The sequence below is a fragment of the Thunnus thynnus genome, chromosome 3 (assembly GCF_963924715.1).
Source record: "Thunnus thynnus chromosome 3, fThuThy2.1, whole genome shotgun sequence".
In the NCBI taxonomy this organism is placed as follows: domain Eukaryota; kingdom Metazoa; phylum Chordata; class Actinopteri; order Scombriformes; family Scombridae; genus Thunnus; species Thunnus thynnus.
The window spans coordinates 3,092,927-3,107,833 of record NC_089519.1 but is presented as its reverse complement, the minus strand read 5'-3'; the positions used below and the strand labels follow the sequence as shown (position 1 = coordinate 3,107,833).

The 14,907-nt window shown below is 45.5% G+C and overlaps 1 protein-coding gene across 2 annotated transcripts in view; it reads right to left on the bottom strand.

Annotated features, from left to right (window-relative positions):
* Positions 1-14,907, bottom strand: part of prr36a (proline rich 36a) — a 31,976-nt gene that overhangs the window by 4,719 nt on the left and 12,350 nt on the right. The window contains exons 2-5 of one of the 2 annotated variants that reach the window (XM_067580656.1): positions 11,184-11,885; positions 10,961-11,047; positions 4,786-4,968; positions 1,641-4,370 (exon numbers count right to left, since the gene is read on the bottom strand). In XM_067580656.1, coding sequence (XP_067436757.1) covers positions 1,641-4,370; positions 4,786-4,968; positions 10,961-11,047; positions 11,184-11,787 — 3,604 coding nt within the window. In that variant the 5' untranslated portion in view covers positions 11,788-11,885. Of the gene's footprint in view, positions 1-1,640; positions 4,371-4,785; positions 4,969-10,953; positions 11,048-11,183; positions 11,886-14,907 lie in introns of both variants that reach the window. The other variant, XM_067580647.1, reaches the window with a different exon arrangement.

Below are 14,907 nucleotides of genomic sequence, written 5' to 3'. Positions count from 1 at the left end.
TCAGGAGGAGTGGTTACAGCGTTTCATTGTTCATATGAGAACCTGACTGTTGTTTTAAAAAAAAAGACTTGGAAAAACTGTGAGCCTGTCCTTCAAGGTTAGACATTATTCTAACCTAAAAGGTAATTAAGTCCTAGAGCCAAGCTATTCAGCTGACCCTGAACAAACCAATCCAAAGTAATGAGATGAAAGTCAAGTCATTGTGCAACAGTGACATGCATAAGCTCAGTTAACATTAATACAGTGCTGTAGAAACAGTGCAGCAGGAATGCTTTAAAATAAATAAATAAATAAAAATAAAGAAGGCAGTAGAAAAGAGCTAAAATCAGAAACACACCCACAGTGAACTGGAGGGAAATTAAAGTAGCAGCAGAATGAGAAGAGTCGGGTCCTTCTTCAGGCAGGATGTCAAGCTTCTTCGTTGCTTGAGGCGCTGAAGGTCAAATCCGTGGATGAGAAGGTCTGGTGGAGCGGATGATCAACTTATTTCAGTTATGTGGTTTTCAGACCAGAGAAGTCTTTGAGGTCAGGCATGAGTTCCACTGTTTGTGTCCAGTTTTTTTAAAAAAAAGGAAAGTCTACAATATATGTATGGAGTGTCTGTGTTGAGTGAATGATGAGAGTAAAGCATTGACAAGCTGGAGGCTGAATGCTTAACTGAGTGGAAGTGTCTGCAGTATAAATGAGCCGTTTAGAGCCGCTGGCATAAAACTGGATGTTTGTGAGACCTTGAAATAAATGTCAGTGATGAGTGATGATTTTTTTTTTTTTTCTTGCATACAGACCATAAATATGTCTTACACTCCACTCCCACATGCCCATTTCAATAAAACGGTACGATGAGAGAGTACATCATGATAGAAATCTAATCTTTATTTAAAGTTTTAAGCTTCATTACTCCAAAAAAAGATGGATAAACACAAGAGGGGGGAAGAAAAAAAAAAAAGCTGGGGTACAATTTAAAGTGCAAGAAGACATGAGGAGTGATCGGGTTAAGGAAAGATTGCCTGTATCTCATGGTAGAAGAGCGAAATCAGAACATGAAAATACAATCAAAAACTCATTTTCAGTTATCGGCTTTTGTTCAGTAAAAAGTATTAGGATAAATACAAAAAAAAAAAAAAAAACATGTTACAGTTCATTCCATATTTCATTTTGTTATGCTCAATTTCATTGTTTTCCCTCTTTAAGAGCTGCATTGTAAGCAGACAAGTCATATCAATGTCAGTTCAGGACAACCAGATGATTCTGTGTTAAATAAAACAGAAACCAAAACCCAGGCGCGCGCACACACACACACACACACACACACACACATACGCACACACACATTAAGAGTAAATAGTAGTAGCTATTGCACATACAGGAATTTAAGCCATATACTCATAATGGAAATGTTATATCAGAGGGAAGTGCCACTGCTGTCTTCTTTTTTTAATCTCTTCCCTTTTTTTTGCTCTCTGTTCTCTTTTTTTTTTTGTTGTTGTTTACCTTTGATTACGTCCACCCCCAGAGATTTCAGGACAAACACTGACGACAAGGACTACTACAGTGAGATATTATTTTGGGGAGGCTGGAACAAGGCCAAAGAGAGGTAAGGGGCTTTACTTGGGCTGTTAGGGAGATGAACTATACGTTACCTGCAAAAGAGTTCTCAGTCTTTTCACAGATAGCTGAATAGTAGGGAGGCTGCATGTCATCTGGATTTTCTTCTGGTTGCTGCAAAGTGCTCAGAGCTGCTGAAGGATCCGGGGCTTCCTCTGACCCCAGCACCTCCTCCCCCGCATGCTCAGCAGACTCTGCTTCCTGCTTCCCACACTCGATGTACTGCTGCTCTGCCAGGCACGGCTGGGTGAGAGGCTGTGGGATGAGACAGGGATCCTTGGCCTCCTCGGGAAGCTCCTCCAAGGAGAAGATACCGGGACTCTTGATGCAACTCTCCCCTGTGGACTGGGCGTTGGAGCTCGAGGCTGTGGTCATGGTGTCGAAGCCGTAAGACGCCAACGAGGTAGCAGAAGGCGGGGTTGTGTCTTCGCAGACGACACCTTCCACCATATCGGCCTCCTCGCCTTCTTCCACGGTGGACAGGCAGCGCTGGGATGCGGGCTGGCTGTCGAAGGTTATGTGTGTGACCGCTGGACTCTCCAGAGAATCGTCCAACTGAGCTTCTCCCTCTGTGTCGCTGGCTTCATCTTCCGTTACTGAGGAGGAGGAGGGGTTGGAAGTGGGGGCAGTTGCAGGCCCACCCAAGACTTCATCAGCGGGCAGGGTCTCCGCCTCTGCATCTTCCTCTCCCTCCCCGTCTCCTCTCTCCAAGTGGATGCCCAGGTCCTGGTCGTCTAGGTCAAGCTGGGGAGAGAGCGCCGGGGCTTGTGTATCCTGAGGCTGAAGCTTCCCCTCTCCGTTGTAGTCTCCGAGATCCTCTGGACTGCTGGTCTCACTGCTTAGGGTGCTTGACAGAGACATCGCCGGGGCAGAGAGCAGAGCAGGGGCCAGGGTCTGCATCGGGGCTGGGCCGGGCTGATCCATGTACATCTGAGCCCCATCCTTGACTGAGGAATGAGGGAGAAGTTGTTGGTTTTCGGGAACAAAAGGAGCGGTGCCTAGTTCTAGCCAGGGCTGGGCTGGGGACTGAGTCGGGGTCTCAGAGTCTGCTTGCCAGAGGTCTACCAAAGGGCTCGCGGCAGCTGCTCCCGCCGCCTGTAGAGGCTGGGCCATGTGCCCAAGAAGCTGCTGCGGCTGAAGCGGTTGAAGAGGTTCTGCCCAGTGATCAGCGAAAGGATTTTGTTGGTCCCACTGAGCAGCTGGGGCAGAGGGCAGCTGAGGAGGAGGTGGAGGCTGGGCCACCCTGTTCAAGTTGTCCAGCCTTTCATCCTCAGCAAAGTCATCTTCATCTGCATTCCCGTAGCTTTCCAACCCGCTCTCTGTCACCCCCTCACTGGCCATCTCCACATCTTCGTCCTCCTCTTCGTCCTCCACATCATTGTCGTCCCTGGGTCTCTGCGGTTCGTCTATCCTCTCTGAGCCCACATCCATGTCACACACCCGATCATTGTCATCATCGTCATCCTCATCGTCGTCCTCCTCAAAGTCATTAACTGGAATGTCAGGAACCTTCTCAAAGTCCGGTGAGCCTGCTGAGGCTCCTTTGAGACTGCCATCTCCCAGATCATCCATGCTCTCTGCGCCCTCCAGGACACCGGGGGCGCTCAATTCAGATGCGCCCAGCTGGCTGCCGCTAACATCCTCAGAGTCCAGCTCAGAGAGCAAGGCGCCACCGGCCCTCCAAGCGGAGCCCCCCACTGGCCCGGCCGACCCGGGACGAGACTCCTCAGTGGGCTGAGTGGTCCCGCTCATTTCTGACAGAGAAACCGGCAGGCTTCCCTCCCTCTCCTCTTCATACTCCTCCTCATTTAGATTGGTGGGGGGGACTAGCTGAGGGATTGCTGCTGCTGCTGCTGGGAAGGCTTTCGATGCGGAGGGGGTTTGGTCTGTTAACAGGTAAACGGGCTCCTCGGATAGCCCTGGAGGAGAGGCCACTGGTGGTAACGTAGGCTCAACTGGAACAGAGACCTGCTCCTGTGTTATTAGTAAAGGAGCACTGCTTTCTAGCTGCTCCTGGGGCGGAGCGGTCTCTGGTAAGGCTGTCTGGACAGGGCTTTGTGGAGGGGAGGGGGCAGCTGAATGGCTTTGAACAGTCTCTTGAGGTATTACCTCTGGTGGTATGTCCTGGGTAGAAGGTTGGGGAGGGACCTCCTCTGGTGCATGGACAGCAACAGATGATTCTTGTGGTAAAGCTACTGGTGTCTCTGCTTGCACTTCTGCTAGCACAGTCGCTGCAGGGGCAGCCGCTACTGCTACCGCTGCACCAGCAGCAGCAGCAGCAGCAGCAGCAGCAGCAGCAGCAACAGCAGCAGCAGCAGCAGCGGTACGACCAGCAGCACCAGCGCGAGCAGGACTCTGTGCTTCTGCAGATGTGGTAGTATTTGAAACCCCTGTCTTTTTGGTGGCAGTGAAAGGTGGAACAGCTTGAGTGGGTTTGGTTCCACGTTTTGCCTGAGGGGTGGTGCTGCTTCCAGGTTTGTTGGCTGGAGAGGCAGGAGGGGTCCGACCGATGGGCAGTTTGTTATTGGCATTGAACCGAGCAGGAGCGACACCAGGTTTCCTTGCGGGAGTAGATTTAGCAGGCTGTTGAGTTTTGGGCTGTGACATCTTGGGATCTGCTGCTTTTGTTGTTGCAGACCATTTGGAGGCGGAGTTGAGCTTCGCGGTGGCCGTGGGTTTAGAGGGGTCGGGTATTTTGGCAGCGGCCGACGTTGTACCTGTTGCAGGTCTTTTAGCTCCTGCAGCAGGGGGTAGTCGACTAACATCTGGTGTGAAGAGAGAAAACATCAAGTCACCCAATCAATCAATTTCAGCTGAGCTTCTTTGTGATATTTTAGCTTAGAACTATCAAATTAAAATACTTCTATCACTTAAGCAATATTTATTTAAGCTTCCAATCCACAGATTCACAGGGTAACTGTTCATAAACTCATTCTTTGGCACATTCATGTAAGTATATTGCTGGGACTAAAGCCAACCACTTCATTCTACTTTATTATTACAGGCATTTTAGGCAACTTGAAACTGTCAAGCTGAGATGTGTTTATACAATAAAAACTGGGTCTTGTCAAGTGCTACCATGTGACATTAACTCATCCTCCAGTGTAAAAAAACACTCTGCAAACGGGACACTGCTGTCAGGAGAGCGTCTCTTTGTCTGAAAAAGATATAACTTCTAACCTTTCTTAGCAGCAGCCGTTTTGGGAGGCTGTGCTGCTGTGGTCCTGCCAGTAGAGGGTGCTGTGGTAACTCTAGAAGCAGCAGTTCTGGCTGCTGCAGGGGCGGAGGGCTTGGTTGCAGCTGTGGTGGGCCTGGATGTGGAGGATGCAGGTCGAGATGTTGAGGGACCTATAGCAGTCCTGGAGACAGAGAAGGGAAAATGTTTAGGTGGTGTAACAAACACTCAAGAAAAAAAAAAGAATGCATCAACAAAAGCGACCGCCTTAAACGCTTTTTGCGCCTCATTCACTCTGTTGGCAAAAATCCAAACATGCAATCTGATGCTCTGCCTCTTGGATTTACAAGCATCAGTAAATGACCTGTTCTAATGTAGACCACAAAAGCAATTTCAGCAATGGGAGCCCATTAACACAACCACACCACCCATCTATCGCCCCATTGTTTCATTCTCCAATGACTACCGAGAAGCGAGGGAAGGGTTTAATGAGAAGCAAAAAACAGACAGAGAAAAATAGAGATGAAGGAGGAACAGAAGGGTTTAATATGGAAAAACTGACAAAGAATATATGTAACAGACGAAGAGGTGAGAACTGAGGCAAGAAACAGTCACAGAATAAGAGAGGAAAAACAGAGTTGAGGATAAATAATGGAAAAACATAAGAATGACGAGGGGAAAAAAGACAGAAAGGCAAAATAGGTAAGTCTTATTTTAAAAAACAACAGTCATTCTCTGAGCAGCTCGACTGAAGCAAACAATCATGAAGTATTATCATGTTCCGATGCTCTGTTATATGATTAAAATTGACATTTAGGACAATCAGATAAAGTGACTTGTACGGAGGTGACTGGAGATGAACGATGACGTGCATCCAACTGAGAAGTGCGTGCAGGGATGTGAGGAGCAGTAACCTACATAAAAAATCTGTGGATGTTGCTTGTGTTATATGCTATATCGGGCTCTGTGAAATCTCCACACAATGCGTTTGTCTCATCAGGCTCTGTGCATTCGACATAGTCTGTGTTGCAATGCGCTGCTGCGTTAGCTAACCTACAAACAAAGTAAGTCGGTTAAATGAGCGAGTAGTCAGCTGCAGGCGGTACGAGTCCTCATTTGTACTCTTGCAACCTGGTGTAAAAAAAAAAAAACAATGTAAAACCTCACTGTAAATAATTTGCATGACATGTGTTTCTAATAAAACACATCTGAGCTGCGTAATCTAATGTAATTGCCTCAAGACATTGTGTCCCCCCCCCCACTAACAATTACAACAATCTGTTTTGGTTTTCTTTTGAACTGATATGCTACATAACGCAGCCATGAACTGACAAAGACACACTGAGTTTTAATGGCTTTCAGTGGAGTAGCATGCCTGCACACAGATGCCGCTCCCACATTACAATAACCATTACAATGACCGTTTGTTTCCCCCCCGAGATCAGACATGGACTCATACCAACAGACAATCGTAATTGGCTGCTATCAGGAAGCAGTTTGAGGTTGTAAATGTGAAGTGTAGTCCAAACACTGTGTGTCAGACGCCGCCATGACATCAACCCTGAACAAAAAAAAACGGGTTAATGATGAACAACAGGGGAAAAACAAACAAGGCGATATATGACTAGAGCGCAGGCCGGAACTTTTTATAAAAGGAAACTTAACAGAAAGAAGGAACATGTACTAAAAAGGTGCATTAATAGACGCTGTTTTCATATCTGAGCTTGCAGCCAAGCAAAATCTGAATTGACAGGATCGCTCAATTATAGCAGGAATCAAGGCGGACGAAATTGAGTGTACGGCTTCCTGTAAGAGGAGAGCGAGTGAGACTGAAGGATGAAATGAGACTGAAGGAGGGTGAAGAGAGGTCACAGACAAAATATAACCCTAAAAACAACCCCCAACCCCCTCACTCTGTTGTTTTATGATGAGTCATAACTCATAATTGTTTGTCTCCAGAGGGAAAGCACAGAGAAGAATGATAGACCCACTAATGCCTGTACCGCACACACACACATACACACACACACACACACACACACCACATGTGGGTGGTGGCTGGTGGTTCTGTTGTTGGTGTATTAGTATGGATTACACTTCCTGCCAACTGAGGGTTGAAATCAATACAAATCACAGCCCAAAGGGAGGATGAATGGCACTTCACGACCATCTACGGGATTTTAACGACCAAACACGAGGTCTTTTTAAGGGCAAAGGTCAACGCTGGGACGAGTCACTGATACACTTTATGGACTTTCAGTGTTCACAAATGTTTACAACAGATGCAAACAACACACCCATGGTATTATCCCACTGAGCAGCTGTGAACATCTGTTTGGCCAAAAATCAAAGTGTAAGAATGAGCACGGGGAATTTTAATCAAGCCACACCTACTTCATCCATTCATCCATTCATCCATGACTCCCTCTCGCCTCTTGTTCTTTCTAAAACACACAGCTGGGAGGACAGACTCCCTTGGCATACACTGTCCTGTAGATTAAAATATTCGGTTTTAATCATACCAAAGAGAAAGGAGAGGGCTTGGCCAGGAGGTACACTTTATCCCTGTTGCAAGAAGCTCATCTTACAAATAAATGCAGAGCAAATACACATTCTTCTGTCCTTGCCCTTTTTCTCCCCCCCTCATCACTTCAAGGGCCCCCTCCGAGACAACAAATGGAAATGAGCACCCTAACAATACCTTGTTTGGCTTGTAGGCTGTCCAAAACCAGCTGCTTTACTCCTTCCTGAGAGGAGCATACATTCCTGGGGTTTGTGTGGGCCTACAGTTATCTCCTTGACAATAAAGAGCAGGAGGCCTGAAGCGGCTCAGTAGCAAGTTTAGATGAAGTGTTGCAGCCTAGCAATAGCATGGCAGACATAGCGTTGGCTTTTATGAGGCCCTAGGCAACCACTGTCACAGTGATGGATGCCATGGGCCTATTCTGTTAGGACAGTAATCCTGTTCTCTGCCAAGACTGTCGGGGAGGAATGACATAGTTTTATCTCAGGAGAAGAAATAAGGGGCGAAAAAAAAAAAGAGACAAAATAAGAGGATAAAAGTTATGAGATATTGCTGTGCAAAGCCAAACAAAAGGCCAATGTAATATTCTGTATCTGAAGAGACCAAAACACTACCCACCAGCAATTCTATCCATTCCCAGTGGTGACACTTTCAATATTTATCATTTTACAGATTGCTCGGAGCAACACGAAGGCTTAATCAATGTCTTTCTCATGTTACACAGCTACACTGGATTTTTACAAGCTCTGTATACAGCAAGAATGATGAATGAGTTTGAACACTAGATGGAAGTTAGGCTGTGAGGAGGGCTTGAGGAGATGCTGGCCGAACGCCCGGCGCTGTACATGCACAAAAAAGGGACGAGGGGGAAGAGACGTGAGATTGAAAAGGAGGGGGGCGGGGTGGACAAAGACTGATTGCTCAGTCGGTGCAAGGACATCACAACCCGTCACCGGAGGAGAGCAGAGCAAAGCCGTTACTAGATTTTACAACTCTTGGCTTGTACTCCAGTTATCAGGAGTTCTCATCGACCACTAGGAAAGAGACGTCCTCCTGTCCAACCAGATGGAGTACAGTATGTGTCTTAGTTACATACAGCAACTATGAAACCCTGAGATATCAACCACACGGCTGAAACAGCCCTGCCTCATTACAGTGTAGTTCAGAACAGATCCAGCATTTTCACACCCTTCCTATCACATCCCTCTATCGAATCTTATTCCCACCTTCCCAAAGCGCAAATCCCATTTCCAAGAGCTCACAGTCGATCACAATCACCAAAATCTTATTTGCCCTTCTCAAATGAGCTTTTTCAAAAACCTGATACGTTTCCATTCCTCCCTTTTGGCCGATTAACATGAATACTTCATGAGAGTGTCTGTTCTTTCATTGGCCACTGTATGTTGGCCTTGAGTGAACAGTGTAGACAAACAGCTTTACTCTACATGAAAAAGGGATTTACCAACAGATACTTGGCTGGAAAGAAGTGAGTGTGTGTTCCTGTGTGACAGTTTGGCCGACGGGGGGGAACGCTCAGTGATATGAAAGACAATACGGTGAGGCTGGATTTACAAGGAAGCGGCTGCAAAATTACATGGAAGAGGCAATGCAGCCATTGTGTTGCAGCTGAATCATCTCATAAAAGGTAGTATGAGACATTACAGTCTGTTGTGTGTTGCTATGGGAGGTTAGAGCCATCGCGCTCAGAGTCATGACTGATTGCAGGTCAGCGCTTGTGCTGGAAGAAGGTCGGTCGGCATCACTGCCCGACGGTGCAGAGAGCCGACACCGATACTGACTGAAATACACACCGCTACCGCCGTCGTTACACAAAAGATTCGACACGCCACTGACTTCACCATCGCACACACGCACACAGGTGGCACGAAATGTAGCGCGCGTTATCTGTCACCGGGGCAGACACCTGCTGCTGGTCTCTTATTGTCCTCGTCCTCGTCTCCAGCTGAGATGCAGGTGCCTGATGTCACGTCCCGGATAACAAGGATGATGTACTGCGGTAATCAGACTCCTACAATTAAAATGCCTCATCTGATTAATTCAGAACATGAGCTTCTCTGTGTAAACATCCCTCTACAAACACACCTCCATCACCCCATCCCCACTGTCTACACACTGTTAAAACACTACATAGAAGTGATCATGGTCATTCTTGATAAATTAATTAAATATTCCCACCATTGATAGCATTGGCTTGTGCTGAAATGATCAATTAGTCAATTATCTGATCAGCAGAAAATCAATTTTAATAATCAATTAACAGTTTTAAGTAATTTATTGAGCAACAACTATAACAAATACCTGGTTCCAGCTTCTCCGATGTGAGAATTTGCTGCTTTACATTGTTGTACGATTAATATTTTGGGTTTTTGACTGTTGGTCGAAAAACAAACAAACACACACAAAAAAAACCCACAAATGATGATGTCATACTTGGGATGGCCGTTTTTTTCCATCTTTTTGAAGATATGCAAGTAAAACAATTTGTCAATTAAACAAATTGAAAAACAAAAAAACGATAAAATGACTGTTAGTTGCAGCTCCAGCATTGCATTTGTGTAAAATAGAACACTTGACTGCACAAATTTAAGTATGTCTAAACATCTCAAGTAAAATAACAAGAGTTGAGGTGTAGAAATTATTATTAAGGAGACATTTTCTTATATCTAAACAAGAATGCAATGATCCTCTGCTGCTTCAGAGTGACGCAGCACATTATTCCTTTATTTAATAAGAAAACAAGTAGAGGCAGAATCTAATTAGGCCTCTCCATACAGAACACTACATCCTGGGAAAAAAGTGTTTGGATCTTACAGTAGAAACTCTTCATTTAGAGGCAGATAAACTTCATTTAACTGACAAAACCCTTAAAACACAAAACTTGCTATCATGTACATTCATTAACATTCTGGGAAAAATGTTTTGCAGGACTTAAATTGGGTATTTTTCCAGTTCTTTCAAGTAAAAGGTCTTCATTTACAAAACCTCTGCAGTAGTAAATGACCGGGTCAACTATGAAATTCTACAACAGCCAAAATGATCATTTGAGAGCAGCACTTTAAGCAAATTTAGTCAAACTAGAGCTCTCTCTCTCTCTCTCTATCCAAACCACCAGCCCAGTATGAGAGGGATTATGATCTAAGTCAATAGCTCTCTGCCTTGGGGAGGGGGGCTGTTCTCTGCCAGGGGGGTCCGTTTGGGACAAAGCGGTAGTTCTTCAGTATCGCTGGCTCTCTTAAGGCCTTCTGTCTCAGGTTATTTCTGCTAACATGACTCACTCTTGAAGCGAAATCTGACTCAATAACGGCCCAAAGACCACAATAGATATCGTTCTCCGCTGCTCCTTTTCATGGCACCAAGATAAACAGTCACCCTCTCATCCAGTTTGTTGGGGGGGGGGGGGATTACAAAGTTCACTCGAGATCTCGAGAGAGATGGGGAACATGTGTGTCGATGACAGACAGAAACACAATGAAGCGAGAGAGATATAAAAGGTGTTATTGTCATTCAAATAAAAGGGGTTTTTCCCAACTGCCTAACTTCATACAATGCTCTAACACTTAGATGGATGCAGGGTCGTTGGGCCTCTACATTTTCATCACCCACGCCTGTTTGTGATACGCTTACATACCTGGTGGTCTTTGAAATGGCACCACTCTCAGCCTTTGCTGTGGTTGAAGTGCTGGGTTTTGGGGCAGCGGACGACGCCAGTCTGCTGGTAGTAGCTACAAAAAAAAAAATAGAAAAGCAAGAACATGATGAAAATGAGACTGCATAGAAGTCAAAGACCATTGGGACTGCTCTCCAACACTACACGAAATGACTGAGGTTTATTTATTCATTTTCTCAGATCAGACTTACCCAGGCTTTTGGGTCTCGCTGCGTTAACAGTCTCAGCTGCTGTTCTCCTCTTAGGTGCGCCGTTCACCGCTGTTTTGGTACCATTTGTTGCTGTGGCAGCAGCAACAGACGTAGTCCTGGTTGGTCCAACAGGCTTCTTGTCAGGCACCCTGGTTTGGTTCTTGGCTGCGGTGGAAACAGCTGCTACACGCGCCGGTTTTTTCGGCACAGCCCCCGCTGCTGATGCTGATGCTGCTTTCGCTGTAGTCGTTGTTGTTGTGGTTTTCCTGGCTGAGGTCGTCTTTGCAGAATTACTGTTAGAAGATTGGACGTTATTCGTTGTGCGGTGTGACGCGGCACCTGGCCGGGAGTTGGATCCCGAGGCCCCTGCAGTTTTAAATGTAGCTTGCATTTTCGATGCGACGCCTTGTGGTTTGACTTTGGGTTCTGCTGCCTCTGGCTTGCCATTGGTCTTCGGAGCGGCGCCGGGCGCTGCGTCATTTGCAGCTTGCTCCGGTTGTGATGGGGCTTGCTCTGTTATGTTGTCCTGTGACACAGAGGGCTCTGCTTCTGCTGCAGCTTCAGTGGGCTCCGTGGTTTCCATGGTAACCCCATCCGGTTTCATTCCCTCAAAAGGTGTGGAAGCCGGGGTTGCTGCTGTTGCTAACTATATCCAGAGGTTCACACTCTTGAATTGGACAGTTCCTCTCACACTTTTAAGTCCTGTTGAAGAACAAAGAAAAACACAAGAATTAATTTCAAACCTGCATGTTGCATCATACACTCGGCTGATTGGACGAATATATTGAGTCCATCGCTGGATGTTTTTTTGGTGATTTTAACTAACTTACTATAGTGTTATATAACTAGCGTAGTTAGTATAGCTGTAAACATAGCAGTGCATTGTGTGCACAGTTTAGGCAACTTGTTAGTGAATAAATGCTACAAAGTGAAGGGGGTTAGACTGTTCAGTACACTTTTCATCAAATTCAAGGCAGTTTGTCCAGCTGCTGTCCTCTCAGGTCTCCAGGAGCTGCAGCTGACAGACAGAGATGCTGAACACAGGTTGAGTGAGAAGTGTGGAGGCCGTTGAGAGGGACCGTTGTTGGACCGTTGTGTTCACAAGACAAAATTTTATGTCCGCTCGTGATAACGTGTGAGAGGAACAGAACTAACTACAGATGACGCAGACACTACGCAAATCGCTCTGGATTCTGCCGTATTTCTCTTTTGGTTGCATCCATGAATTTGGGAGGGGGGGCGGAGCTTCTGAAGGAGCACGGAGGGATATATAAGTAGACTGACGCCGCGCGCCCGGCAATCGCCAGTTGTTGGACTGACGGTTGGCCGGTAGGGAAAATTAACATATCGCCCAACCCTACTGCACTATTCATAAAGTCATATGATAAACGTGGAACTGCCAAAGGAAACACCATTTATGGTAAGGGGCCTCCGAGGAATTTGGGGGAGTCTGAAAAACAGGAAGTGAGTGCTGGGAGATGCCAATAAATCTGTTCTGTAAGCCAGTGACTCTCCTCTACAGAGACCACTCCATCCATCCGACACACAGCTCTCACAACGTTACCAACAAAAACTCTCAAAAAGGCACCAAAAATAAACCATAAGAATCACTATTAAAATACCAAAACTTGATTGTTTAAACTGCACATTTTATGGGGCAGAAATACCAAAACTGATGACTTGCGCCTGTGCTCCGAACGGCTTCCAGCATCTTGAAACTGAAAGGGAAAAAGCTGCGGTTTGAAGCGCTGAAGGCCAAGAGAGAGGCTTCACAATCTCTTGACATGACACGCAGCCCACAGGAGGATGAGGAGAGGGAGGAGGTGGAAAACAAGCACCAAATGGCCCATTTACTGGCCATTGTCTTCCTCGCTGTTGTGCAGATGCAGATGGTAATCATCATGTCATTCCCTGATCGCTTCATGAGATTTGTGGACTGTGAGATTCCTCCATTGACAGTATTAGTGGAAAAATCTGAAATGAATGTAAGATTTTTAAGAAGCGGGGGGATGAGGAACTGGAAAAAAAAAGGAAGCAGAAAGGGTGAGATGTGGAGGAAGTGTGCAAGTATATACATATATATATACACACTGTAGGTTTTGAACTCATTAAACTCAGTTAAGTTTTCTCTTCTTCCCGGATCTATTATTGGATTATCCCCCTTCTCTCCCCCCTCCAAATCATCCCCATAGTCCCCATTACTTTGCCCTTCTGACCCCAGCAGCTTCTCCCAACCCCCCTCCTGATTACTCCGCTCCTTTTTTCCCCCCTTACAGCCACTTGTTTCTCTCTACTCCTTGGGTCACATCCTCCCCTCCTCCCGCTGCTTAAAGATCTGCTTCCAGTAAATTGCTACACAGATGGTCCGGTCAGTAGAAGCTCTGTATGGCCGAGGAAACAAGCTGTGCAAGGATGGATGAAAGAGGAAATTAAAAAAAAAAAAAAGAGACTGAGATAGATAGAAAGAGAGTAAAGACCTACCAGAACTAGCAAATATAAAAGGGTCAAAACAACCCAACGAAGAAGTGATATGAATAAAACAGCGATGACAAATCGTAAAGAGAGCAGGCTCTGGCCATAGACCGTGTAATGACACTGCAAACCATTAAGCCAGATAACATATTAGGAAAACTGGAATGAGCAAGATTTTCCATAGATGTGAGACAACGGACCGTTTTTCTGAAAAACCACAAAATGTAGAATAATAATCATGAAGAAAAAAAAAGGGGGGGGAACCGAGTTTCGCCTGTAGGATGGTTATTTAAAGCATCTGTGTTTGTCTCCAACTGAAAGATTTCCAACAGTCATTTTCGGATTAAGTCTCTTGGAGAAGCAGCGGTATACTCGCTCGCAAAACATTTGTTTCCTCAACAGTTACACAGCAACATACAAGGTAAGACGATACCGTAACACTTCACTCCCAGTTCTCTCAACGTTTACAAGGTAAAAGAGTCTCCGTCTTTACTCTTTCATATCAATGTGCCTGAGGTTAGCTGAGCGTAAAAGGTCTGCTTTATCAATCAAAAGGCAGTGGCATAAATGGACCATTTACTGACAATTTTGCGACGTTGCTTCAGTTTAATACTCCTACAGACAGCTACACCCACCTGTAGGTGTTGTAACACCCTAATTAATCTCTTATATAAAATAATTAAATCTTAACCTTATGTTGAGCCATGAAAACTAACAAGTTGAACTCAGTGCTTGTTGTATTTCTTTGGTCTCTGTGGTTACAAATTTCATATTAAAATAAAGCCATGTAGTGGAGAGTAACCTGCCCAACAGCACAATGTTTGGATCGTCCCTTCTTTTAGAAAATATCAAGCCTTAAATAAAAGGGTCAATTAGCTAATGCTCAGAGGCACCAATCAAATCCATTAGCATCACTATTTACTTGGAATAGGAAGGTTTTGAGGCCATTAGCAAATTGCAAAGCATACAACCATGATCTAATTTGTAAACACTCTGTACAAATGTCGCTCTCTCATCACACAACTAATGTGAGACCTGGCAAGGCAGAGAAGGTCCGTAAAGGAGCAGTGAGGAAGTTGCTCTTCATCAGTCTTTCCGGATTTTAATCTTTGAGTAAAAAGTTACTTTTAAAATCAAACTTGCTCAGTGAGGAAAAAGGTGGTGTCCCTCCTCCTCGCCAATATACCCAAAAAAGCTGCTCCAAAAGCTGCTCCTTGGACCGGCTCTGTAACGTGTGCACAGCATGGCATAG